This window comes from Rhinoraja longicauda, unplaced genomic scaffold, assembly GCF_053455715.1.
Source record: "Rhinoraja longicauda isolate Sanriku21f unplaced genomic scaffold, sRhiLon1.1 Scf000184, whole genome shotgun sequence".
Taxonomy (NCBI): domain Eukaryota; kingdom Metazoa; phylum Chordata; class Chondrichthyes; order Rajiformes; family Arhynchobatidae; genus Rhinoraja; species Rhinoraja longicauda.
Genome location: NW_027601402.1, coordinates 87,116 through 115,014, shown reverse-complemented (window position 1 = coordinate 115,014; position 27,899 = coordinate 87,116). Strand labels below are relative to the sequence as shown.

The 27,899-nt window shown below is 41.7% G+C and overlaps 1 protein-coding gene across 2 annotated transcripts; it reads right to left on the bottom strand.

Annotated features, from left to right (window-relative positions):
- Nucleotides 1-2,156: 2,156 nt before the first annotated feature.
- On the bottom strand, nt 2,157-19,783 carry LOC144590430 (exostosin-1-like). 2 transcript variants are annotated; one of them, XM_078395046.1, is made up of 3 exons: nt 18,912-19,783; nt 17,125-18,126; nt 2,157-2,239 (listed from the first exon to the last, which is right to left on the bottom strand). In XM_078395046.1, the coding sequence occupies exons 2-3, from the start codon at nt 18,105-18,107 to the stop codon at nt 2,227-2,229; spliced, it is 996 nt and encodes a 331-aa protein (XP_078251172.1). In that variant the 5' UTR covers nt 18,108-18,126; nt 18,912-19,783; the 3' UTR covers nt 2,157-2,226. The 2 variants fall into 2 exon arrangements, with proteins under 2 accessions (XP_078251172.1, XP_078251171.1); XM_078395045.1 differs by lacking the exon at nt 2,157-2,239 and adding an exon at nt 9,881-9,995.
- Between the last annotated feature and the right edge of the window lie 8,116 nt (nt 19,784-27,899).

The following is a 27,899-nucleotide window of genomic DNA, read 5'->3' as shown; positions in this document are numbered from 1 at the left end:
GCATCTGCCCACTCACACAACCTGTCCAAGTCACCCTGCATCCTCATAGCATCTTCCTCACAATTCACACTGCCACCCAGCTTTGTGTCATCTGCAAATTGGCTAATGTTACTTTTAATCCCTTCATCTAAGTCATTAATTTATATTGTAAATAGCTGCGGTCCCAGCACCGAGCCTTGCGGTACCCCACTAGTCACTGCCTGCCATTCTGAAAGGGACCCATTAATCCCTACTCTTTGTTTCCTGTCTGCCAACCAATTTTCTATCCATGTCAGTACACTACCCCCAATGCCATGTGCTCTAATTTTTCCCACTAATCTCTTATGTGGGACCTTATCCAAGGCTTTCTGAAAGTCCAGGTACACTACATCCACTGGCTCTCCCTTGTCCACTTTCCTAGTTACATCCTCAAAAAATTCCAGAAGATTATCAAGCATGGTTTCCCCTTCGTAAATCCATGCTGACTCGGAATGATCCTGTTACTGCTATCCAAATGTTGTGCAATTTCTTCTTTTATAATTGACTCCAGCATCTTTCCCACCACTGATGTCAGGCTAACTGGTCTATAATTTCCCATTTTCTCTCTCCCCCCTTTCTTAAAAAGTGGGATAACATTAGCTATCCTCCAATCCACGGAATCTGATCCTGAATCTATAGAACATTGGAAAATGATCACCAATGCGTCCACGATTTCTAGAGCCACTTCCTTGAGTACCCTGGGATGCAGACCATCAGGCCCTGGGGGTTTATCAGCCTTCAGTCCCATCAGTTTACCCAACACCATTTGCTGCCTAATGTGAATTTCCTTCAGTTCCTCCGTCACCCTAGGACCTCTGTCCACGAGTACATCTGGGAGATTGTTTGTGTCTTCCTTAGTGAAGACAGATCCAAAGTACCTGTTCAACTCGTCTGCCATTTCCTTGTTCCCCATAATAAATTCACCTGCTTCTGACTTCAAGGGACCCACATTTGTCTTAACTATTTTTTTCCTCTTCACATACCTAAAGAAGCTTTTACTATCCTCCTTTATATTCTTGGCTAGCTTACCTTCGTATCTCATCTTTTCTCCCCGTATTGCCTTTTTAGTTATCTTCTGTTGCTCTTTAAAAGAGTCCCAATCCTCTGGCTTCCCGCTCATCTTTGCTTTGTTATACTTCTCTTATTTTTATACTGTCCTTGACTTCCCTTGTCTGCCACGGTCGCCTCTTACTCCCCTTAGAATCTTTCTTCCTCTTTGGAATGAACTGATCCTGCACCTTCTGTATTATTCCCGGAAATATCTGCCATTGTTGTTCCACTGTCTTCCCTGCTAGGGCCTCTTTCCAGTCAACTCTGGCCAGCTCCTCCCTCATGCCTCCATAATCTCCCTTGCTCAACGGCAACACTGACACTACCGATTTTCCCTTCTCCCTCTCAAATTGTAGATTAAAAATTATCATATTATGATCACTACCTCCTAATGGCTCTTTCACCTTGAGTTCCCTTATCAAATCCAGTTCATTACACAACACTAAATCCAGAATTGCCTTCTCCCTGGTAGGTTCCAGTACAAGCTGCTCTAAGAATCCATCTCGGAGGCACTCCACAAACTCCCTTTCTTGGGGTCCATTACCAAGCTGATTTTCCCAGTCTACCTGCATGTTGAAATCTCCCATAACCACTGTAGCATTACCTTTGCGACATGCCAATTTTAACTCTTGATTCAACTTGCACCCTATATCTAGGCTACTGTTTGGGGGCCTGTAGATAACTCCCATTAGGGTATTTTTAACCTTGCAATTCCTCAGTTCTGTCCATACTGATTCTGCATCTCCTGATTCTATGTCACCCCTTGCAAGAACGTTTTATCTGAGGTACCCTCACTTAGATTGTAACTCAGCAGGTCAGGTAGCATCTCTGCAGAAAATAGGTGATGTTTTAGGTCAGCCCTTCTTCAGACTCTAGCTTCACAACTCGCAACTCTTCAATCTTCACACCTTCTGTCTTTTCATTTTTGGCCTATATCCAACCATCTGCGTATCAACCCTTCCCATCCTCACCTGTACCCACCTATTACCTACTAAGCATGGTCCTGTCTCACTTATCTTCCTGCTTTCACCACCTCCCCACCCCCCACCGCCCCACCACCCGACAATCAGTCTGAAGAAGGGACTGACCTGAAACATCACCCATTCATGTTCTCCAGCGATGCTGCCTAACCGCTCAGTTACTCCAGCACCTTCTGCATCACTTAGATTTGCTTGTAGAAATGCAGAATGTTGAGTGTGAGAAAGTGAGAAAGAAATATGAATGTTGGAAGGCAAACATTTCAGCCCGAACACCAAATAAGTTGGACCTTCTCAGCTTCAGCCTCAGAATGACTTAGTTCACAAGTAATGACTATTGCTGTAAACAACAGCAAATAGAATAGAACCATGGCATCAGAACAGATCTGAAGTCACAAAATCTTTTGGATTTATTGAAAATAAAAAGGTTCCAGAAGTTGGAAATTCAAAATGAAAAAGGGAAATGCTCATCTTGTCAGCCACATGTATGATGAGATGACATTTCAATTCTGACAAAAGCTCTTCGACCCAAAATGTAAACTCTGTTTCTCATTCCACAGATGAGGCCTGGTATTTTGTGTTTTTTTATTTTGAACATATTTTCACATGAACCTGTTTCTATGTTACAGAATTTTATACAATGTAAATTAGCCTGCATATAAATATTAATCTGTATTTTTAGACATTTAAGTCATGACTCTGAAATCGATGTCGCAAATAAAAAGAATCCAAATGCAGTTCAATTGAGCCACAAAGGCTACATTAGGCATTTGTATGAATTTGGTATAGATCTGTTCTATCACAATAACACAAGAAAATATGCATGAGGTAAAAGTTCTATTACCCAATTATTACGTTATTAAACAAAGCAATAATGAATCAACTGAAGAAGGGTCTCGACCCGAAACGTCACCAATTCCTTCTCTCCCGAGATGCTGCCTGACCTGCTGAGTTACTCCAGCATTTTGTGAATAAATCAATAATGAATCAATATGTACTTGCAATAAAAAACAAATGTTAAAGCATTTCTTATAAATTTGGGATGATACCCATTTTAATTATATTGGAAAATTCAAAATTTCATAACAATGGAAAATGTGACTCCTTTTTAAAAGAAACAGAACCCACAAGGTAGAAAATGAAGACTCTTTAATAGATTTGTACAAACATAGTAAACTGCAAAAGGAAAGAATGCACCACACCAAATACTTTGTTTAAATATTATGTTCACCAAATGACACCCATCTTGATGCTAAAATGAACTTAAGCTCATTATTTTGGATTTGAAATGAAATAATGCAGCAATGCAAAACAATGATGTATATTAGAATACTCAGTTATTTCTATAATCATTATAAAAAAAGTCTTGCATTTATACAATGCTGTTTCAGCAATCTCAAAGTGATTCTAGTACAATGAGCAGCTTTAAAGCTGTGTAACTAAACATTATTTTTCACATTGCAAACTTATTCCAAGTGTGTTTGAGGCAGTTTTTGTTTAACAAAAAATGCTAACAAACTAGTTTTCTCCCATCACCCCATCCTCATTTTGAATAACTAGTTGGCCACAGGGTCACATAGTTTCAGAATGGTTGGATCATTGAATATTTAATTCCAAAGCCAGCATATACAACACTATTACACATTCTCTGTACAGCATTGGGATATCAATCGTTCATCTTGGTGAAGTTGTACAAATTAAATTCATAACAGAAAGGTGTCTTGTTTATTTTAGTGTAAGTACCATTTAAGCCACAAACAACTGTTAATTACTGCTGGTCACACTCTCCCATTTAAAATTAATCATTTTCAATTGCAGAGATCCATTTCCTTTCTCTTTTGTTTTTAATTGTCAAAGCAAACACTCTCTCCCCTCCTTTTTCAGTGCCCTTCTGTTTAATCTCAACTTCAATCTCTCTTAACATTTCCTACTCAGTCCTCATGGAGTTAACTTCACAGCCACTCAAATTTGCTGATTTATTAACAATGCATGCAGTTGCTCACCTTTTCAACCAGGTCCCAAATGCCTCATTTCCTTCACTGCTATGTAGTCAGCTTTCATTTTCAATATACAAAAGACATAAAAAAATCAAAATGTACACAAATCTATCTGATGACAGGCACCATTAAATGCCCTGTAATACCACGTCTTGGTATTACAGTTGTTGAATCGACGTTGAATCCCTATGTTGAATCTCCTCCCTCAGCAACACCTGCTTTCATCCCCCACACACTCCAAAAATTAATGCTGAGATGACGCAATATGCATTGACTCAAAACAAACATTCTTTTGCTAAGAATTAATTTCTTAAATAAATTTATAATAGATGATTTTTTCTTTAAGATTACAGTTAAAATTATTCTTGCTTTAATTCAGAGTGCTTTATTTTTAAACCACTCAGTATTTATTATTTTCAGTTTGATGAATTCATTATTCAGTCGAATTGCAAATTCTACCACTGAAAAATCACTAACCTCATTCAATAAACAAGAATTGGCCAGCAATGTGAAACAGGTTAATGCAAACATATCCTTAACCACACTATATGCATAAAGTCTAATTTGCATGTTTATACAGCAAGAAAAACAGTAAATCATCTCAATTGTATCAATGCTCACAGGACTTTAATAGGAGTAATTAAAGGGACATGTTCATTTGCACATCTGCATTAAATGTGCCTACAAAGAGTGAACATTATGCCAACTGCATAATCCAACCTACATTGCCTTCAAACCTGCCAATAATTCTGGATCCAAAATATTTTTTAAAATTAAAAAACACAATTTGGTAAAGTTATTTTAGAAGGAGGAAGTAAAAGAGCAACAAACAGGATAACAATCAAAACTTACATGACTCAAACAACTAAATATTTCCAAATAGGTAAACATAGCACAAAAAGTAAGGAAATTTGTGTTTGGTAGATTATTTCTTTGTTGTAACAATGCTTCTTGGCAATAAATCTTATACCGTTGGAAAGCCTGTTTATTTTCCTTTTAAATGGTGCCACATTTGTAAGGAACATGCATTTGTGGGATGAGCAGCAGAGCTGAGTATATGGGTTGCGCCCATGAAAAATTTGCCAAATCTTCTGTGCCAATGCCAAACAGCTTATTCTGCTGTTGCTATTGACTCTTGTTTTGAGCTTCTGGTACCCCCAGGTGCTGACAAGAATGGGATGCCATCCCACAACAGTGTGTGACCAGGCTGGTGACCAGCATGAGGAGGAGGTGCCAGGCTGTTATGGCTGTGTATGGTTCTTCCACACGCTACTGTGGCTCCTGTTTATTAAATGAATAAATTGTTAAATTGCCAAAATGTCTTGTTTCTTCAGACTTCAATCATCCAATCCACCAAACAACACCGAACAAGAGCCAATGGCAGAATAAGCTGTTTGGCATTGGCAGAGAAGATTTGGCAAATTTTTCATGGGCGCAACCCATATACTCAGCTCTGCTGCTCATCCCACAAATGCATGTTCCTTACAAATGTGGCACCATTTAAAAGGGAAATAAACAGGCTTTCCAACGGTATAAGATTTATTGCCAAGAAGCATTGTTACAACAAAGAAATAATCTACCAAACACAAATTTCCTTACTTTTTGTGCTATGTTTAGATACATTTTAATAATATAATAATAATAATAATAATGCATTACATTTATATAGCGCTTTTCATACACTCAAAGACGCTTTACAGGGATTTAAAGAACATAGGGAAGTGAATAAATAGATAAATAAGTAAACGAACAGAGAAAGGAGACAGAAGGTGAGGTGACCTTCAGTGGTTGAAGGCAGTACTGAACAGGTGAGACTTCAGTGATGTTTTGAATGTGGTGAGTGAGGAGGAGTCTCTGACGGTTTGGGGTAGTGAGTTCCATAGGGTGGGAGCAGCGATGGAGAAAGCCCTGTCCCCCCAGGATCTGAATTTGGTCCGGATGGAGGGGGGATAGGAGATTGGCAGCAGCAGAGCGGAGGGTGCAGGTGGGAGTGTGCTTGTGGAGGAGGTCAGTCAGGTAGGATGGGGCCAGGTTATGGAGGGCTTTGTAGGTCATGAGGAGGATTTTGTACTGGATTCTCTGGGGGATGGAGAGCCAGTGGAGTTTGTAAAGGACGGGGGTGATATGGTCACGGATCGGGGTGTGGGTGAGTAGACGGGCAGCGGAGTTTTGAATGTATTGAAGTTTACTGATGATTTTTGAGGGTGCGCCATAGAGGAGGCTGTTGCAGTAGTCCAGACGGGAGGTGATGAAGGCGTGGATGAGGGTTTCTGCAGCTGTGGAGGATAGGGATGGACGGAGACGGGCAATGTTTTTGAGGTGGAAGAAGGCTGTCTTTGTGATGTGTTTGATGTGTTTGTCGAAGGAGAGGGTTTGATCAAAGATGATTCCAAGATTCCGGATGTGAGGGGAGGTGGATACTGGGAGACCATCAATATTGAGGATGAAGTTTTGGGTGGATTTGGTGAGCGTTTTTGGACCAATGATGATGATTTCAGATTTGTTGCAGTTGAGTTAAAATATCACTTAAAACATCAAAACAGTATTCAGGTTCTGAAGTTCCATTTAGACCAATAAACTTTATAAAATTAAATGAAAAGATGTGAGAAATTCTCAAACCTTTAATGATGCTCAGAAATATTACAATGGATGATAGACATTAAATGAGTACTGTTTTCGCTGTGGCTGAAAATTTAAAAAATGGCATAGGATACTAAACAAACTCCAGAGGAACTTAAAATGATTTATTAAAATGGTGATGTAGTAAAATGATAGGTCTGAAATAGACATTCTTAAGGCAAAAATGTCCATCTCATAATAACAAAATAAATATCATAGATTCATCACAAAGATTACAATCACCTCCAAGTTCAATAAAAGCACCATTGAACCATTAAAGCACTTTAGGATTTGAAACTGCAATTGTCATTCTACTATTTAACCACAAGTGAAAGAAATAATGTGCCTTCAGTTCTGAAGAGATTGCTGAATTAAATTATCAAATAATGTTACAGAACATTTGGATAAGTGCGAGATGATCATATAGAGTTAGCATGGATTTGTGAAGAGAAGGTTTGGTCTAACTAATTTTGCTGATTCCTGAGAAGGTCAATGGCAGTGTATAGGTGAATCTGTGGATTTTGATCATATAAATATCTTGAAGTGCATGCTTCTGTATAAAAGATTATTGATTTATAATCTGAATCAGGAAGTCATGTTACACATTTATAGGACTGGCTGGCTGCTTTTGACTTATTGCAGATCTAGTCACCCCATTACAGGAATGAAATGGAGGCTTTGGAGTAGGGTGTAGAAGCGGGTTTATGAAGAATCATGAGGATTAGAGGCCATAAGCTACAAGGAGAGGTTGGACAAATTTGAATAGTTTTCTCCGGAGGAATGGGAGGCTGAGGGGAGACGTGAGAGAAGTATATAAAATTATGTAAGACATAGATGGGGTGGACAATTGGAATCTTTTATCCAGGATGGAATTCTAAAAGACTACAAACCATAGCTTTATGATGAGAAGGGCAAAATTTAAAGTAGATGTGTGAGGCAAGATTTTTTTTTAGATAAGCACCTGGCTATGCGGGGAATGGAGGGATATAGATCATGTGCAGGCAGAGGAGATTAATTTAAGCTGACATCAGGTTCAACACGGACATTGTGGGCTGATGCGCCTGTCCCTGCGCAGTACTGTACTGTTCCATGTCTGACGCATGCATGTCATAACTTTTATAATGAAAGATGGAGACTCAAAATAAGAGGATTGTTTTCTAATTTACAGAAGGCAGCACATACTAATAACTTAAATAAGGGAATAAATAATGATATATCCAAGCTAACAGATGAAGTAAGAGGCAAAACTGGGATTTCAATTCCAGGTGTGAAATTGGAAATTTGTGTCGGCTTGGTACAAATGTTCAAGCCACTGCAACACTCTGCCTGGGGCTTTTCCTTTTAAATATGTGAGGGTGACTGACAATTATCACAGCCATCAATTCAATATTGGTAAGGTATCTGCAATCAATTGTAACCTGGATATACAATACAATATATCTTTATTGTCATTGTACAGGGGTACAACGAGATTGGGAATGTGCCTTCCATACAATGCAATAAATTAATTAGCTAATCAGTATAAATTTATACAATCCGGTGAAACAAAATTAGAAACAGATTTTAAACAGTATAAAGTTCAAGTAGGTCTGTGCCGGTTCACTGTGCGATGTGACTCTGTGCTCAGCAGGACCGGTTCATAGCAGCTATGGCCCTGGGGATGAAGCTCTTCCTGAGTCTGGAGGTGCTGGCGTAGAAGGCCTTGCAGCGTCTGCCCGATGGTAGAATTTCGAACAGACTATTGCAGGGGTGTGAGGAGTCTTTGTGAATGCTGGTGGCTTTTCTGAGGCATCGTGTGTTGTAGATATCCTCCAAGGCTGGTAGCTGTGTTCCGATAGTCTTCTGAGCTCTAAGGACTACCTGCTGAAGAGCTCTCCTCTCTGCCTCCGTGCAACTGAGGTACCACACAGGGATGCCATGCGTTAGGTGCTCTCTATGGTGCAGCGGTAGAAGGTCGTCAGCAGCTGTTGGGACAGACCAGACTTTTTCAGTGTTCTCAGGTAGAACAGTCGTTGCTGCGCCTTCTTGACCAGCGCAGCGGTGTTAGTGGACCATGTGAGATCCTCCGAAATGTGAATGCCCAGAAACTTGAAGCTGGACACTCTCTCCACACTGTCCCCATTGATAAAGATTGGAGCTTATTCCCCGTTGTGTGATCTACGGAAGTTGATGATCAGCTCCTTGATCTTGGAGGTGTTTAGTGACAGATTGGTAACTGAGCACCAGTCCGCCAGGTTCTGCACCTCCACTCTGTAGTTTGTTTCATCACCGTTGGTGACCAGCCCAATCACCGTTGTGTCGTCTGCAAACTTGACAATGGTGTTGGTGTCGAATGCAGGAACACAGTCGTGTGTGAATAGGGAGTAGAGCATGGGGCTCAAACCACAGCCCTGTGGTGTGCCGGTACTCAGGGTGATAGTGGAGGACAGGTGCGGGGCCATTCTCACTGCCTGCGGTCGCTCCATCAAGAAATCCAGGATCCAGTCGCATAACGACGAGCTGAGGCCTAGCTGCTGGAGTTTGGTGATGAGCTTGGTGGGGATGACCGTGTTGAAGGCAGAGCTATAGTCAATGAATAGCATCCTCGTGTACGTGCCCTGTCTCTCCAGGTGAGTCAGGACAGTGTGAAGAGCCAGAGAGATGGCATCCTCTGTGGATCTGTTTGCCCTGTATGCAAATTGTTGCGAGTCCAGTGAGGCAGGGATGCTGGATTTGATGTGTGAGAGGACCAGCCTTTTCCAGAAGGACAACTATATCTGCAGCACTCCACCAATCAGGCCTTTATGGTAGAGTGGCCAGACGGAAGCCACTCCTCAGTAAAAGGCACATGACAGCCCGCTTGGTGTTTGCCAAAAGGCACCTAAAGGACACTCAAACCATGAGAAACAAGATTCTCTGGTCTGATGAAACCAAGATTGAACTCTTTGGCCTGAATGCCAAGCGGCACCACTCATCACCTGGCCAATACCATACTTACGGTGAACCATGGTGGTGGCAGCATCATGCTGTGGGGATGTTTTTCAGCGGCAGGAACTGGGAGACTAGTCAGGATCGAGGGAAAGATGAACGGAGCAAAGTACAGAGAGATCCTTGAAGAAAACCTGCTCCAGAGCGTTCTGAACCTCAGACTGGGGCGGAGGTTCACCTTCCAACAGGACAATGACCCGAAGCACACAGCCAAAACAACGCAGGAGTGGCTTCATGACAAGTATGTGAATGTCCTTGAGTGGCCCAGGCAGAGCCCGGACTTGAACCCGGTCAAACATCTCTGGCGGGACCTAAAAATAGCTGTTCATCGACGCTCCCCATCCAACCTGACAGAGCTTGAGAGGATCTGCAGAGAAGAATGGGAGAAGTTACCCAAATACAGGTGTGCCAAGCTTGTAGCGTCATACCCAAGAAGACTTGAGGCTGTAATCACTGCCAAAGGTGCCTCAAAGTACTGAGTAAAGGGTCTGAATACTTATGTAAATGCGATATTTCAGTTATTTATTTTTAATTACTTTGCAAAAATTTCTAAACATCTGTTTTTGCTTTTTTATCATGGGGTATTACATGTAGATTGATGATAAAAAAAGAATTTAATCCATTTTAAAATAAGGCTGTTACATGGCAAAATGTGGAAAATGTAATACTTTCTGAATACTTTCTAAATGCACTGTATTTGTAGGCTTGTTCTGTGCAAGCTCAATGAATTCAAAGGCTCTTCTGTTGTCTAATCAAAAGTCACCAGGGAACACTCAAATATTTTTTTTAAATAGTTTGTTTAGTAGTGCTGGCCAGAACCAGCATGCCCTCATAAGCTCAATGAGCTTTTGATGTTAGTCCTTGCCTTTCACCAAACCTTTCCTTTGCCAACAATCATGCAGTGCTCATGTACCTAGGACTTGTTACACCACCAAAAATTGGCCACGGTCAACAAGCTAGCAACAGGTTATCTGACCCAAGTCCACTGTTTGCTGAATCATGATAAATGCGGAGGCAAAATTTAGGGCATTGTTTATTCTGGCATGCCTTTGCTGTGCATCATCAGGAATACTTTAGGGTTTAAACAGTAATTGAACAGAACTTAGGCCTTAAGTAGTATAGATAGATGAGGAAATTAAAATGAAAGATCACTAAATGGGTAGAAACAGACAGCAGGTCAGGTGGCATCTATGGGTTGGGAAGAAATAGTTAATATTTCAGATTTTTCATCAGAACTTTTCATTAAGTTGGAGGGTGAACAGTGACAATAAGAGGGGCGGCACAGTGGTACAGCAGTTGAGTTGCTGCCCTACAGCGCTAAAGACACGGGCTCAATCCTGACTGTGGGTACTGCTGTACAGAGTTTGTATGTTCTCCCTGTGACCCTGTGGGTTTTCTCTGGGTGTTCTGGTTTCCTCCCACACTCCAAAGATGTACGTTTGTAGGTAATTGGCTTCTATAAAGTGCTAGTGTACATGGTGGTCAGCAAAGACTCGGTGGGCCAAAGGGCCTGTTCCCATGCTGTATCTCCAAAGTTTAAAGTAAAGTTTAAACTAGTAAAAGCTAGCAATAAGCAAATTTTAAGCTACAGAGGATGGGTTGGGATGGAAAGGTTGAAAGAAACGTCAGTAATGGTGTGGAGACTAATAGTCTAGTTTATTATCATGTGTACCAAGGTACAGTGGAATACCTTTGTTGCGTGCTAACCCGTCAGTGGAAAGATAATACATGATTACAATCGAGCCATCCACATTGTACAGATACATGATAAAGGGAATAATGCTTAGTGCAAAAAAAGACACGACTGATGACATTCAGTGTGAGGAAACATGAGAAAATCTATATCTGAGAGAGATAAATTGTGATTAAAGAAATAAAACAAATCAGGAGAGTCAGGGAGCTGAAATGGAGCAATAATATTTACAGGTAGACACAAAATGCTGGAGTAACTCAGCGGGTCAAGCAGCATCTCAGGAGAGAAGGAATGGGTGACGTTTCGGGTCGAGACCCTTCTTCAGACTGATATCAGGGGAGGAGGCGGGACAAAGATAGGATGTAGACGGAGACAGGAAGACTAGTAGGAGAACTGGGAAGGGGAAGGGATAGAGAGGGGAGGCAAGGACTACCTGAAGTGGGAGAAGTCAATGTTCAAACCGCTGGGGTGCAAACAGCCCAAGCGAAATATGAGATGCTGTTCCTCCCATTTGCGCTGGGCCTCACTCTGACAATGGAGGAGACCCAGGGCAGAAAGGTCAGATTGGGAATGGGAGGGAGAGTTGAAGTGCTGTGCCACCGGGAGATCAGGTTGGTTGAGACGGACTGAGCGGAGGTGGTCAGCATAACAAATCACAAAAAACCAAAAAGAAGCTATCAAAAGAATTAATGGAAGGTAGACACAAAATGCTGTAGTAACTCAGCGGGTCAGGCAGCATCTCAGAAAGGTCAGATCGGGAATGGGAGGGGGAGTTGAAGTGCTGAGCCACCGGGAGATCAGATTGGTTAAGGCGGACTGAATGCTTCTGTTATTTCTAGAGGGTTAATGCGAAAGTTATGCTTGGGCAGTGCATAATCTTAATCTGACCCTATCTGGATTTTTGGGCTACGACCTCAAGAAAGATTTATTGACTTTAGAAAAGGTATAGCATGCTTTCAGTAGAATAAAATACAAATTATAATTCAGGTGCTATTTATGTGGTTTAAAATTCAATACATTACAGTCATTTTATTGGGGTGATATAAGTTTTTAACAGGAAACTTGGAGGAACAAAAACAAGAGGTCTGATTCAGAACAGAAGTCCGTTATAATCAGAAATGTTAAATTAGAGGTAAGCCAGGTAGAACTGAACTCAGAAATAATTTTTCCACATTACCTATCAAGACATTACAAATGTTAATTTCTAGCTTATCCAACCAAAAGAGGTATAAGAACACGCCTGGTGTCCTGAAATACCTCTGGAAGTTAATGAAAGTGGCGTGGGGGAAAGGAATCATACCTAAGGCATGGCGAAGGGCAGGAGGGATCCTAATTCCCAAAGAAAAGAACTCCTCAACCATTAGCCAATTCCGCCAGATCAGCCTTCTGAATGTGGAAGGAAAGATCTTCTTTGGTATTGTGGCCCAAAGACTCTCAGCGTTTTTGCAGAGCAACAACTTCATTGACACGTCAGAGCAGAAAGCAGGGGTACGTGGTTTCTCAGGATGTCTGGAACATGCAAATGTCATCTGGCACCAGATACAAACTGCCAAGAAAGAAAAGAGAGATCTGCACGTGGCTTTCTTAGATCTTGCCAATGCCTTTGGTTCGGTGCCCCATGAGACTCTTTGGGCAGCTTTTAACTTCTTCCAGGTCCCAGAGGTCACCACAAAGCTGGTAAAAGCTTACTTCCAGGACCTCCAGTTCTGCATCACAACACAGGACAACACCACCGCCTGGCAGCACCTTGAAATAGGCATAATGGCAGGCTGTACCATCTCTCCTCTGATGTTTACCATGGCAATGGAGCTAATCATTCGAGCATCACGATGGGTAGTTGGAGGGGAACGCTTGAAGAGTGGGCTGCGTCTTCCTCCAATCAGGGCGTACATGGATGACATGACCACTATAACAATAACAACAACAAAAGCATGCACCAAACGCCTGCTGGATAAACTCCAGGAAAACATCAAATGGGCACGAATGGAGATTAAACCCAGCAAGTCCTGCAGTATTTCCATCGTCAAAGGCCGGCTCACTGATGAAAGGTTCCGCATCAACAACGAGACAATACCAACTGTCCTAGAGAAGCCTGTCAAAAGCCTCGGGCGATGGTACACCGCACACCTCAAGGACACAGAGCAGGTGGAACAACTCAGGCAGGATACAATCAGTGGCCTCAAGCAAATCAACAACACTGCTCTCCCAGGGAAGCTGAAGCTTTGGTGCCTTCAATTCGGTCTGCTGCCCCGACTCATGTGGCCAATTACCATCTATGAGGTCACTTTATCCCATATCAACCAGCTGGAGAGACTTGTGAACTCACAAGTGAGGAAGTGACTTGGGCTACCGAGATGCCTCAGCAGTATAGGACTCTATGGGAATGGAGCCCTCTCACTGCCAGTCTCAAGCCTGGTGGAGGAATTCAAATGCGCCAAAGCAAGGCTGGACATGACACTAACAGAATCCCGGGACCCAATAGTTAGAGGTGTCGCTCCAACCCTAGCAACAGGGAAGAAATGGACTCCAGCAGCAGTGGTACAGGACGCAAAATCTGCCCTCCGACACCAGGACATAGTGGGCCATGTCCAACAAGGCTGAGGGGGCTTTGGCCTGGGAGCAATGAAACCTACCTGGCAAAAGGCTACTCCAGTTGAACGTCGGCACCTGGTGGTGGAGGAGGTGCGCCACCAAGAAGAAGCAGCCAGGTGTGCCAAAGCCATATCTCAAGCCAAGCAAGGCCGCTGGATGAGGTGGGATAGCATTGAGAGGAGGAAGATCACATGGAGTGAGCTGTGGAACATGGAGTCAAGTATGCTGAGCTTTATTATCAGAGCCACATATGACGTCCTTCCCTCTCCCATAAACTTAAATCTTTGGCTGGGAGAGGATCCAGCCTGCCCCCTGTGTGCAGTTCCAGCAAACCTCAAGCACATCCTGGTCGGTTGTAAGACCAGCCTAACACAAGGCAGATACACCTGGCGACACAACCAGGTGCTGAGGTGTTTGGCAACTGCACTCGAGTGCAAGAGAGTTACCACCAACGCCATGCCTATCAATGCCCAGCTAACATTCCCGCAAATCCAATCGTTCATCCGGGAAGGAGAGAAACGGAAGACTACCACCTCGCCTCTCAACTCATGCCCACTGAGCGCAGCCAGAGACTGGGAAATGCGGGTTGACCTAGGCCAGAGGCTTTCCTTCCCAGTTGAAATCGCAGCTACCAACCTGCGACCAGACCTCGTCGTCTGGTCCAACTCCTGTCGGCGTGTTTACATCATTGAGCTGACGGTGCCCTGGGAGGAGGCTGTGGACGAAGCATTTGAAAGGAAAAGGCTGAGATATTCCAACCTTGCAGAGAGGCAGAGGAGCGAGGTTGGAGTGTAAGAGTGCGTCCAGTGGAGGTGGGGTGCAGGGGCTTTGTAGCCAGTTCCACTGCAAGGTTCCTGAGGGAAGTTGGAGTCAGAGGGCAGGCCCAAAGGAGGGCAATCAAAGAACTTGCAAATGCCGCCGAACGGAGCAGTCACTGGCTGTGGCTGAAAAGAAAAGATACTGTCTGGGCTGCCACGTGACCATCTAGAGGCTAACCATAAGACACACACCCAGGTCTGATCACCCTGCGGTGGGCCTGCCTCAACTGAGGGTGTCTTGTGATAAAAGGCCGAAACACCCAGTGACGTTGAGGTACACAACTGAAGATGTGTCGGAATGGTAGCAACATCACCTAGTGGTCACCCCCAAGAACAACACCAGTCAATTGTAGTGCAAACCTTAGGGATTGTAACATCTAGTCCTACTAATCAATATTAATTCTCATTTTCAACACCATAATATATATATTTTTTAAAGACATCAAGTGCTGGAGTACCTCAGCTGATCGGGCAACTTAAGTAGAAGGTTCCCCATCCAAAACATTGCCTATTCAAGTCCTCCAACCTGACCTGCTGAGTTACTCCAGCACTTGGTGTCTTTTTTTGTAAACCAGCATCTGCAGACCCTTATGTCCTAATTTATATTCATGTTTGTATTTGGAGTAACTATCATAAATAGCCTAAAATAAGATAAATGAAATTGAGATAGAGGCCAGTACAAAGTATCAAATAGTTTGAAGAGCTGAATTGTCTATTATAGTTCCTCTGTTTCTATTAATAATTGCAATATCGGGAGTAACCCTTCTGTACCAATTAATTCCTCAAACTAAGAACATTTCTAAAATTGATCAAGTGGTAAATGTTTAAACAAACACAATATATTATGCAATAAGCACAAGTTAGTGATGTTACTCAGTGTTTCCAATGGCATGTTAACTACGCAAATGTCACAAAATAAATACTACACCCAGCTACAATGACTACTGAGCCTTTCATGACCAGTATTCTGATAATCAACCATTCATAATTTTTAGAATAACCAAAAATGTCTCTAGTTATTTAATTGTGATGGGAAATTGGATTGTAACTGAAGCCCAGGTCACACGAGCAACATGTTCCTAAAAACATAATTTACATTGATGTAAGATTCATAATGCAACTTCAATGAAAAGTAGGGGGGATGTGATTCTGCTACCAAGAATTAATTAACTAATTTCAAAATGCAGTTGATTTTAAACACAAAATAATCAAATTATTAGAATTATTGAAGACTTAATCACAACTGTTGTCGCTGGCCTTTGAGCCTGTTACAGTAGACAAATATCTATCCTGAAGAGAGAGCTGTGCATAAGACAAAGGAGGGGACACAGCGATTTCCATCACATCCATCAGATAATGAGAGAGACTATGGGATCCAGGTAGGTTGTCAACACATGGAGCAGCTGCTGCCATTCCCCAGCACTGTCTGAACTCAACTGTGCAGCCCAGAGCGGCTGCATTGCTTATAGCCAATCCAATATCAACCTTCCCATGTAGCTTCTCAACCCAACCATGATGATTCAATCTTAGGGGCATATCTTTTTGGCAGATGCCCAGCACGGTAGCGTGTCGTCGCAGGGAGAGGAAGAATTCACCTCATCAAAAATGTGATGCCAAGTGCAATGCAAGTTGAAACATTAATCATATATTTCACAAAGTACATATACATGAACCAGTTTAAACACAAAATAGTGTAATTGAGGGTCTGACTATACAATATAAATAGAGCAAGAAAATTCCAAGGCATCGAGAAAAGAAACACAAAATGATCAGAAATGTCATTTATGTTAATGGTGTCAATTCAATTGAACTGTTTGAACAGTGATATAAGTATTTGATCAAGTATCTTAGACCATATTTATTACATAAAATATTTATCTCCCTTTTTCTGCTGTAATTAGCACACAACAAAAGCTTTTCACTATACCTCGGTACACATGACAATAAATTAAAGTAACTTATTTTTATGGCATACTCGTGCAAGGTGTAACAACTTTTAAAGTAGCCATTTATATTTCAAGAAGGGTCTCGACCCGAAACGTCACCCATTCCTTCTCTCCCGAGATGCTGCCTGACCTGCTGAGTTACTCCAGCATTTTGTGAATAAATCAATTTGTACCAGCATCTGCAGTTATTTTCTTATATTTCAGAACCGCTCTTTTCAAAGTTGACCAAAAATGTGCATTTTATTCTACATCCATTATGAAACTATACATTATAAAATGCTTGAAATTCATGCAATAAAGTTATTGCCATGCCCTCAGAAGTATGTTATGCCCAATGTGAATGGCAGCATCACATTTCCTCATGATCATTTACAGTAAATACCTGGTATAATAGAATTGTACCACATTATATAAATTGTATATAATTAGTAAATGTAGATCACTTACTTTTCATATTCCTCATTGTCTTTATCACATCTGACATCTTTGTGTTTTTCCCAGTCTTTTCCATGTTTACAAGTGGTTAACAAAATAATATCTTCTCCATTATGTACATGATACAAGGCATTTCTGGTTTCTGATCCAATGCCAGTCAAGTATCTTTTACCTTTAAAAACCAGTAAGTATTTTCTTGTGGGTGGCACGTTGTTGTACAAAAGCCAGCCCCTTTCACCTCCCTTTTGAGCATGCTCTTTGGAAAACAAGGGGATGGACACATCGAAATTTGACCGGAAGTTATCCATACCAATACTGGCTTTAGCTAACATAGCTTGCCCGATATCAAATCCCAAATCTTCCGTATAATCAGGCCAGGTTCCCGAATATAGATTAAATATAAGATGATTTCTCCCGTCATTCCACAATGGGAGACTTTGAATTTTAGCTTTTACATTATGAACATACTGAAATGAAAGCTGATCTCTATCCAAAGTATCGATGCTGAGGACAAACAAACATGCTTGTCTCGGATCTGATGTATAATACCTAGAATCCTCGATAGTGGTAAGGATTTTCTGATAGCCTTCAGAAATCTTCTCCCCCTTTTGAAGCGGGTAGATATACACTTTCAATCCGTTTCCTTGGCAGAGAGAGGAATCGAAACAAGTCTCCATCCTGCATTTTCGATTCTTGTAAACGTTCGCCTTGATCTCCCTCTTCTGCCTTGGGGAAAGTCCAGGGTTGATGCCAAAGTGGGTTGCCTCCTCTTCATCATTTCGTCCGTCTTCCGAGCTAAAATAGCGATTCAATAGGTTTTTCCACACGGGCCAGTGGCGTCTGATTGCGACCAGGTCGTGGTGAAGATGATCCGTCGATAATGATGATGAAGATAAATTTGAGGAAGACAGTCGGAACCGCGCTCCTCCCAGGTAGAAAAGCAGCAAAAGACAGGCGCCGAATGACACTAGAAGATACCTTTTCTTGGCCTGCATGTGGACGAGCGGGGGGCTGCTGGCATGTTTAAGAAAGTAAGCAAGGAGAGAGAGAGAAAAGAAAATGTACCAGTTATTTGCTTATCGGAGATAAAAATCAAACTATCAACTCAGTTTCAAAAATCTCACATAAAAAGTTGTTTCAATGGCAAATATTTCTAGATAGTTGTGAAATTCTCACAATTAAATGCTAATGTTTGGAAGTCGGTATTTAATTACTCATGCAGGGCCTGTGGACTGAGACTGGAACAGCGAGTTGGGGTGAGGGTCGGGGCTGGACTGGGGGTTGAAGATGGGAGACGAGGGGATAGCCGGACGGTGACCGAGAATGCGGCCAATTATGGTAGGAGGCTGGCAGCGGGCTAAAGCCAGAGCCGGGGTTGGTGATCCCCACTGCACAGCCCCGTGTGGCCGAAGCTGAAGCAGAGCCCGCCGTCGCCATGTTGAAGCAGTTGCCAAGGCGAGGGACGGCGCTTAATTTCCTTCTGCATCCATCTGCAGCCCACTTTCAGCAGCGGCCACCGAGGTGCAGCCCGGGCGCCCCGCGCTTGCAGCAGCAAGCAGCCGGGGGGAGGCTACTCCACCACTGCAATGACATCCTCAGGAATATAAACAGTTTCATGTGCCTCGGATCGCCCCCCGTGTGTCCTATCAGGACAAATAATGAAAACCCGGAAAAACGTTAAAAATAACAAATGGATTATATAGCTTCCTACTGGAAGCAAAGACTCCTTAAAATGTTCACAGCCAGAATAGCTTAATTTAAGGATTACTTCGCTTATAACTACAATTATTACTGAGTACCTGGATCTAGTCTGGGGGTGACAGCGCAGGAACCTGTCATCAGGAATAACTTTTCCCCTTCTTCATTCTGTTACTCTTTGAGATGCTGATAGTCATCCTGCGTGCATTTGTGGGCGTTTTATCGTCGCTTAAGTTGCTAGTAGTATTCCTTTTGCTAGCTATCATGTGAAATAGTCAATGTCCTTGATTTTATTTATTTTCAATTACTCAAATCTATGCTTTCGGCGGCGGTGAAGCCAAGGTCACTGTCCACATAGGAAACATGTTCCTTTCGCCCTCTGATTTAGCTGCAAACTTGTGATAAATGAAAATGTCTTCATTCAAGTGAAAAACGCAAAATATTTGTTTTCAAAATAAGAAATATTCACTTTTTTTAAAGTTCCCCTTCTCAGCCATCAGTGATAAAAGTCCTCATTTTGTTAACAGCACAGATTGGGGGTAGGTAGAAAGTACTGCGAGCGGGGGTGGAATAAACTGATAGCTGTTTTTTCCGAAACCAATAAAACTCTTTCAACTTTCAAAGCCACAGTCTGTTTCCACCAACTCTTGCCATGCCTTTCTATACCTGGGGCGATTTAGCAGCCGAGCAAGTGTGCACCGTGTGTAAGAAAACCATCAGTGCGAATAGCCACCCTGGCTCCCGGGGTTCGGGTGCACTGAAGCGTACAAGACGCTGTTATATTCTTCGTCTCTGGTCGGAATTTCCTCCTTTCTGTCGCTTTCTCGCGTGCAGAGGAAACAAATCCACAAAATTGCTGCAGAGCGTGACTCGTCCACAGCAGGCTTTGCGTGCAGAATTTCCTCGGCTGGGATTTTGCAGGATCTTCTTTTTTACTTGGTGCGGGGTGAGAGCTGTGCAGCTGGTTCAGTGAGTGGATCCCGGCGGCCGGGCTGCGAGTCTTCTCGAGTCTTCTCTTCTCTTCTCTCCCTCCTCACACAGACTCTCGAGCTCCGGCTCAACCGTTGCTCGCAGCTCGCGCTGATCCAATTTGATCGCGGCTGTTCCGCACCGCCCCGCCGAGCCACGCCCCTCTCGCCGATTGGCTGTGATGGCCACAGGCTGTGCGAGACTGAGCTACGATTGGACTATCCTTGTCAATCAGCGGGGGTGGGTTTAGCACGCGAGGCTGCGCATGCGTAGCACACACGCAAACGGGCAGCTGACGAGTGCGTGGGCATCGTCTCGCCCCGGCTCCGGCTCCGGCACCTCTGCGGCTTTAAAGGGGTAGGTGTTCGCCCGTCATCTCTATGAGATCTGTGCAAGTGAAGGAAAACTAGTAACATTACCCTCGCTGCAATCTGAAACAAAATCAGAAATATCTGCTGCTCAGCCAGCCCAAAGCATCTCTTCCCACCCATGCTGTTTGACTAAGTTCAGATGGAGTTTGACCGAGTTCTGTTCTGCTTTTGTCTGTAATGACACATACTAAGGTGCAGGAGTACGTGCTGAGGAACGCAGGGGGGCATCTGCAGCCATAGAAACAGTTTGGGCAATTATAACAGCATTGGCAATCAGCTGTCCAACTGAATTAAAAGTAAGGCACAAAATGCTGGAGTAACTCAGCGGGTCAGGCAGCATCTCTGGAAAGAAGGAATGGGTGACGTTTCGGGTCGAGGCCCTTCTTCAGACTGAGAGTCAGGGAGGGGGATACTTGAGGTGTGGGCCTTTCTGGGAAATTAATTCATAATTTAAAAGTAAACTCTTCATCTTGGCAGCCTTCTCATTTCCAATTCGCACAAGCAACCCAGTTTTAGCGAATGGCATAATAGAAGGCAATATTTGAATGTAGTTTTTCAAAAGTGGAGAGAGAACAACAAAGTTTCTACACGAGGAGTTCTGATGAACGCTTACCAATCTGAAACATTAATGTTGTATCTTTACCCAGAGATGCTGCCGGACATGCTGAGTACGCCAAGACTTTGCCTATTAATTTCAGATTTTAAACTTCTGGAGTACATAAGTAATTAATTTTAATGGCGGGGATGCATTCATTGTCAGAAATCTGGCTGATGAAATGTATCAATGCAAAGCTCAAAGAGCACACTCCCCAGAATAATACTGAAGTTACAAACGATGACGTATGTGATGCCCAAGTGTACTTGTTGATAAACTTGTCGATCGGCAATAATAATACCAAACTAAAGAAAAATTCTGGAAAACACTCAAATGGTCAAGGATCATCAATAAAACTAGTTGAATGTTGAAATGCAAAAATAAAAACACAATTCATAAAAACATTAGCGAGCAGAGGTCATGGTGAAACTACATAAAATAGTACATAGTCAAACCACAGCTCCAATTTTACATCAAGTTTTGATCTGCAATAACAAGGAACATTCAAGCAATGTAGAGATCTATTCAGATACCTCTGAATTAATAGGAAAGAGATAAAACGGCGGCACGGTAGCGCAGCGGTAGAGTTGCTGCTTTACAGCGAATGCAGCGCCGGAGACACAGGTTCGATCCTGACTACGGGTGCTGCACTGTAAGGAGTTTGTACGTTCTCCCCGTGACCTGCGTGGGTTTTCTCCGAGATCTTCGGTTTCCTCCCACACTCCAAAGACGTACAGGTATGTAGGTTAATTGGCTGGGTAAATGTAAAAATTGTCCCTAGTGGGTGTAGGATAGTGTTAATGTACGGGGATCACTGGGCGGCACGGACTTGGAGGGCCGAAAAGGCCTGTTTCCGGCTGTAGATATATGATATGATATGATATGATAAATGGTGGGTTTTCAGTCCTGGAGGGGGATGAAAGAATCTATTTTATAGAATTATATCAGATTTTTTAAAATAATGTTTAGCTGGAAATTGGTTGAAATTAAACTGAAAGTAGAATGGGCAAAGAAAAGTAACCTATTAAAAGGAAATTTTAGAATTGATATTCAAAACTATTTATCATGCAATATGAAATAGACAGTCTGATTTGCTGGAGATAAAATCAAAAAATCATAATTTGTGTTCACGGGATCTTATGAAATAAAACCAATCTGAAAACACAAAGGTGTGTCACTATCTCCAAGAATATGTGTTAATATTTCAAGTAATATTTCAAATAGTTCATCTGAAGTTAATTTATAATTAATACATGTGTAGATTAAAAATTACATTAAAAATAAGGAGGAATACATTATCCACAAACCTTACAATGGAAACGGGGATGGTGTTCACTGGGATTAATATTAGAACATTCAATTATTAGAGTAACCAAAGCAGCTGGAGGAGATTCATGAAAGAAAGATGAAACAGTAAAATGTAACAAGAAATATGTCTTTCAGTGCTTCACAGACAATTGTTAATTTTGAAGAATATGCCATGCTGTTAGGTATGAGTTCAATTTGTGCGTACCACAATTCACAAACAGCACTGAAAACAATAATAGTTTATATATTTTGATAATTCTAATAGAACCTCATTTGTAAGTATTGGCCCCTTCACTTTGTTGAATATGTCAGACTGAACAGATTTCCAATAGATATTATTAACTTGAATTTGGAAGCAGATGATTAAAAATTGATGATGATGAGTCCAAACTAAGTTGGGAAGTGGAATGGAAAGAATCAGCTCAGAAATTATAAATAGAGTTGGACCAAATATAACCCTTGACAAAAATATGGGGGAATTCAATTAGTCTAGAAAAAATGTAATGTATGTCCTGTAGAGAGAGAAACGATCAATTCAATTTATGAATTGTGTTGAAATAACTAAGACTGAAACAAAAATAAATCATATTAGAACAAATACAATATACTAATAATCAATACAGAGCAGAACACTGAAAGTGCACTGCCAAAGTAGAGCAGACTGTGATTAAACTATATAGAACTCTGACCAAACGGCGCCTTGAGAATTATGTTTACTCTAGTTACTGAGAAACAGGGGAGACATTCAAGTACTGAATGCACGGCAGAGAAGAGCTATGAGACTGATTTACAGTTTTAAAAAGACGTGAGTCATTATACAAGTGTGGAGAAACTCAGGGCTTTTGACCTGGACGGAGATTCACAGACTATGCACACCAGAACTAATTTTAGGACGTTCTCCTTCATATATGAGGGTGGAATAAAATTACCGATAAAACAGTGGAAATAAAAAACATGGAATAAATTAATAATTTGATTTGGAATGGGAACACTCTCCTGGATTTCTAAAGATAGTCGGAATGTCTATGGTTATTTAAGATATTGTTATGATATGGATGTTCTTTTATTTCCACACAGGCCGAAAGTATCTTGCATGCAGAATAGTAAATTGTGATCAAAGTAAACTTCAGTCACCTGTCAATTTGGGATTTTTGTCTCAAGGCCTGGCCTTGGATGCGATCTGCGTGAAGTTTGCACGTTTTCCGTGTCACGTGGTTTCCTCCGGGTGGTAGGGTTTCCTCTCTGTGCTCCAGTTTCCTCCCACGTCCCAAAGACCTGCGGGTTTGTAGGTTAACTGATCTGTAAAATTGCCACTAGTGAGCAGGGAATGGATGAGAGAGTGGAATAACATGGAACTCGTGTGAATGCGCGATCGATGGTCGGAGTGGATTCCGTGGGCCAAAAGGCCTGTTTTCATGCTATTTCTCTAAAACATACTAAATCTCAACTTCTGTTGGCTACCTTTCATTAATTTCCGTAGATTATTTTACGACGCCCAACCGAAAACTGTAACTAAATAACAATGTTCAATTATTTAGAGCGCGAAGTTATTCATAAAATTACTTTGAAAAATTCCTAAATATTACTTAATCGATCTCTTTAATGTTCTCTGTGCATGCATGTCAGTTCCAAACGTTGACTGTTCCTCTTCCCACAGATGCGGCCTGACTTGCTGGGTACTTCCAGTATTTTCTAGGTTTTTTCAAATCTGAGCAGCATTCCGAAAAAAAAGCATATTCCCTTTTATCTTCAACACATTTAATTTTTTTTCAGAGCTGATATTCTAGGCATGTCTGTTAAATTTGCCAGATATATTCAGACATAACTTGCAAGATACGTGATAGTAGAATTAGGCCATTCGGCCCATCAAGTTTACTTCGCCATGCAATTATGGCTGATCTATCTTTCCTTCCGAACCCCATTCCCCTGCCTTCGCTCCATAACCACTGACACCCGTAATAATCAAACAACGTCGTCTTCGTCTGCAATTGCAGTTGATTTGCATGTTTTTGCAAATAGTTAAACAAAAATCTAATACATTTTTGAATATCTATTGGACCCAACTTTGGATCCAACGTTGCAATAGCAACGGGCTGCAGCGGGCTTCACGTATAAAAGTGATACAAGACTACTCACGCAGATCACATCCAAGACTGCTGGCTTTCGACTGGACACGATGAACTTTCAGTCCCGAAAAATAATTAACTAATCCTTTCTTGCACACAGTATATGTAGTGATAGCCTGCTTATTCGCCACTTGATAACGTGCACAGAATTAGGTTTGACGTTTTACTGTTATTCACTTGAAACTGAAATGTGACTAACAACTAAGAAAATCAACGCGAGGCTGTGCTCTTTTGTACATATACAAACATATCTTATTCATTTTTTAGTTTGTCTTTTTGTCTTTAGAAATGAAAAACCCAAAGAAAGCATTCAGTAAATTTGGACGCATGCTATTTATGTTTTTCATTTTGTTTGCCCTTCAATTATAATGCTTCGCAGATCCAATATACATTTATCACTCAGTTTTCCAGTTCCAGTGCTGCGTACGTTTTATTGAGATAGTTTAACTGTTAGAGTAGAAACCATTTCTGCACAAATAAAATAATGCCATTATACGGAAAGTGTCAGATTTTGTAACTTCTTAGCAAAAAAGAATTTCATGTACCCAGAATCTTAAGATGAAAACTGTTTATCCCGTGGCCGGGTTTGTGATCAAAACAAGTATTTCCACTGCCCGTTTCAGAGCAGAGCACTGTTTTCTTTATAGTCGATTAATAGTAAATACTGCATAATGAGGAGTAATTTGATATGTTTTAATCTAATTTGCCCGTGAGTCAAATCTCTTGCGAGTTTTACATTGTTATTCAGAGACCCGGTGCCTGACAAAACATAAATGCTGTATACTGTCAATGGTAAGTTAAAAGTTATCTAAATCCAGGGGAGCGTAGAAATGCCATTCATCAAGAAATCCAAATATATGTCGGAAAAAATTGTTTCTGTGGTATATTTTTATAGCAAGATTGTTCATTTCAATAAACATTGGAAATAAATTGGACAGTAATTTAAACTTTTATATTATGCATTCTATATCGAGTTGACAATGTATTGTTGCAAAATCACCTGGTTTTGTTTTAAAGTGTAATTGCTTATATTTTTCGAACCAGGGCGAAATCGTTCAAAAAATGCGACATCTAGTGGTTTAACCAACCGATAAGAAGATAGCGTTTTGAAGCGAGCATCGTTTTATCAAACATGGACCAGCTGACTTACCCGACCAAATTATGCACGCAGAAATGCAGAACAATCTACCACGGAGATAAGACGGTATATCCAAGGCACCCATATAATTTATTCGCCCAGTTCTTTATTTTGGAAGTGTATTAATATGGTCTTTTAAGAACCGGCTGATGCGAGAAATCTGAAACCAAAACAGAAAATGCTGGAGATACTCAACAGGTCAGGGAGCATCTGCAGACAAAGAAACGCAAATAGTTTCAGGTGGAGACCTTTCTCACAACTAGAAACGGAAAGCAAGTTGCATTTAAGTTTCGGAGAGGTTGGAGGAGGCAGGCATGTTCAAAGAGAATAACTCCGATAGGGCGAGGCCAGGGTTGTCCTGGTGATAAGCTGCCGATGAAGTTATCATTTAAGGTTGAATAATTTCAAATTATTTCAAAGGGAAAATTAATCAGCACTGTATTTGATCCTTCCTTTATATTCATAAAATAAAAATTATGATTCCTTTTCCAATTGTAACAACCTTTAATAATTCACTATGAAAATTAAATCAAATATTTTAAATCAATGACAAATGTAATCAAATACATTTTATATTACAGCAGGAGAAATGTAACTAATTAAAATACAAAGTATCTATTTTAATTAGCTTAAGGTTGCAGTCCTGTGCTGACAGGCTTCTCGTGTCTGCCTCATGTTGTATGACGAGTCATTTTCAGTTGACATTCCTGGCAAAATGCAGGTCATGAATGCTAATAAGATTTGCTCAAGAAAAATAAACAGGCTTTCAAGAGCTTAAATAAAATGTTGCAATCTACAGCATGCCTTCCAACTTCAAGCTGCACATGATTCATATCATCAATGACAGTCAACATTATTATAAAGAGAATCAATGGCATTTAATAATTTACTCTTACATGTAGCTTTTATAACCTCCAGATGTTCCAAACACATTCAAATCAGCTGGTTTACACGCAGCAAGTTCCCACTGATAGCATTGAGACCACTATTCCTTTAGTGATCTGACTCAAGGATACCCAGTGAAATTCCCCAAATCTACCCACAGAGTGGATTTTGATAGTCTTCATAATTTTTCCAAATGATGAACAGTGCATGTGAGAGCCTTACGGCATTGATGGGGATATCAAACTGGCTGTTAGAGTCAGAGAGTCATACAACAGCTCAGGAACAGGCCCTTCAGCCAACAATGTTTGTGCCGAACATGATGCCAAGACCAACCCTTATCTGCCTGCACGTAATCCATATCCCTCCATTCCCTGCACATCTATGTGCTTATCCAAAAATCTCTTAAATGCTACAATAGTATTTGCCACTATCCCACTAGCACGTTCCAGGCACTCACCACCCTCTCTGCAAAAAATTTGCCCTGCATATCTCCTTTAAACTTTGTCCCTCTTACCTTCAAGCTATGCCCTCTAGTATTTAATATTTCCATCCTGGGAAATAAGTTCTGAGCTTCTGCCCTGTCCATTCTCCTCTTAATTTTATATACTTCTATCAGGTCTCCCTGCAGTTCAGATGCAACCCATCCCTCTTATTCAGGTCATCTTTGCCCCTGACGAGATCTCAATGGTCTAAAAATCCAAATCCCTGCCCCCTGCACCAACTCCTGGGCCACGCATTCATCCGACCTATCTTCCTATTCCTCCCCTCACTAGCATGTGACACTGACAGTAATCCAGAGATTACTACACTCAGCTATACTATACCTGCTATTAAATCTTTCGCCTAACTCCCTATATTCACTCTGTCCCTTTCCTACATATGCTATTTGTGGTAACATGCACAATTACCTCCGGCTGCTTCCCCACTCCCCCCCCCCCCCCCCCCCCCCCCCACCTTGACCCTTGAGAATGTTCTGCAGCTGCTTGGAGACATTCTGGACCCTGGCAGCAGGGAGACAACACACCACCTTGGATTTTCATTTGGAGAATCTCCAATCTGTGCCCCTAACTCAAGAGTTTAGTTTAGTTTAGTGTACCGAGGTACAATGAAAAGCTGTGGTTGTGTGCTAACCAGTCAGCGGAAAGACAATACGTGATTACAATCGATCCATTCACAGATAAACGATAAGGGAATAACGTTTAGTGCCAGACAAAGTCAGTAAAGTCCGATCAAAGATAGTCTGAGGTTACCAATGAGGTAGATAGTAGTTCAGGACTGCTCGCTAGTTGTGGTAGGATGGTTCAGTTGGCTGATAACAGCTGGGAAGAAACTGTCCCTGAATCTGGAGGAGTGCGTTTTCTCACTTCTATACCTTTTCCCTGATGGGAGAGCGGAGAAGAAGGAAGAGAGAAGATGCAACATCCTTGATTATGCTGCTGGTCTTGCCGAGGCAGTGTGAGGTATAAATGGAGTCAATCGAAGGTCTTGGATGGAGCTGTTCCCAAACCAAGCTGTGATGCATCCCAATAAAATGTTTTCTACGGCGCATCTGTAGAAGTTGGTGAGACTTGTTGGGGACATGCCAAACTTCCTAAGTATTCTAAGGACGTAGAGGCATTGGTGCACTTTCTTGGTCATTTCCTATCACTATGGCTCTGTCTGACTTTTCCCTTCCCGGATGTCCCTTACTTGAAAAA

Excerpts from the sequence above, each read along its gene's own strand:
- LOC144590430 (XM_078395045.1), bottom strand. The coding sequence starts at position 18,107 with ATGCAGGCCAAGAAAAGGTATCTTCTAGTGTCATTCGGCGCCTGTCTT. Across the intron at positions 9,996-17,124 it reads GACAATGAGGAATATGAAAA|ATCCTCTCAAGCTCTGTCAG; the intron begins GTAAGTGATCTA and ends TCTTCTCTGCAG.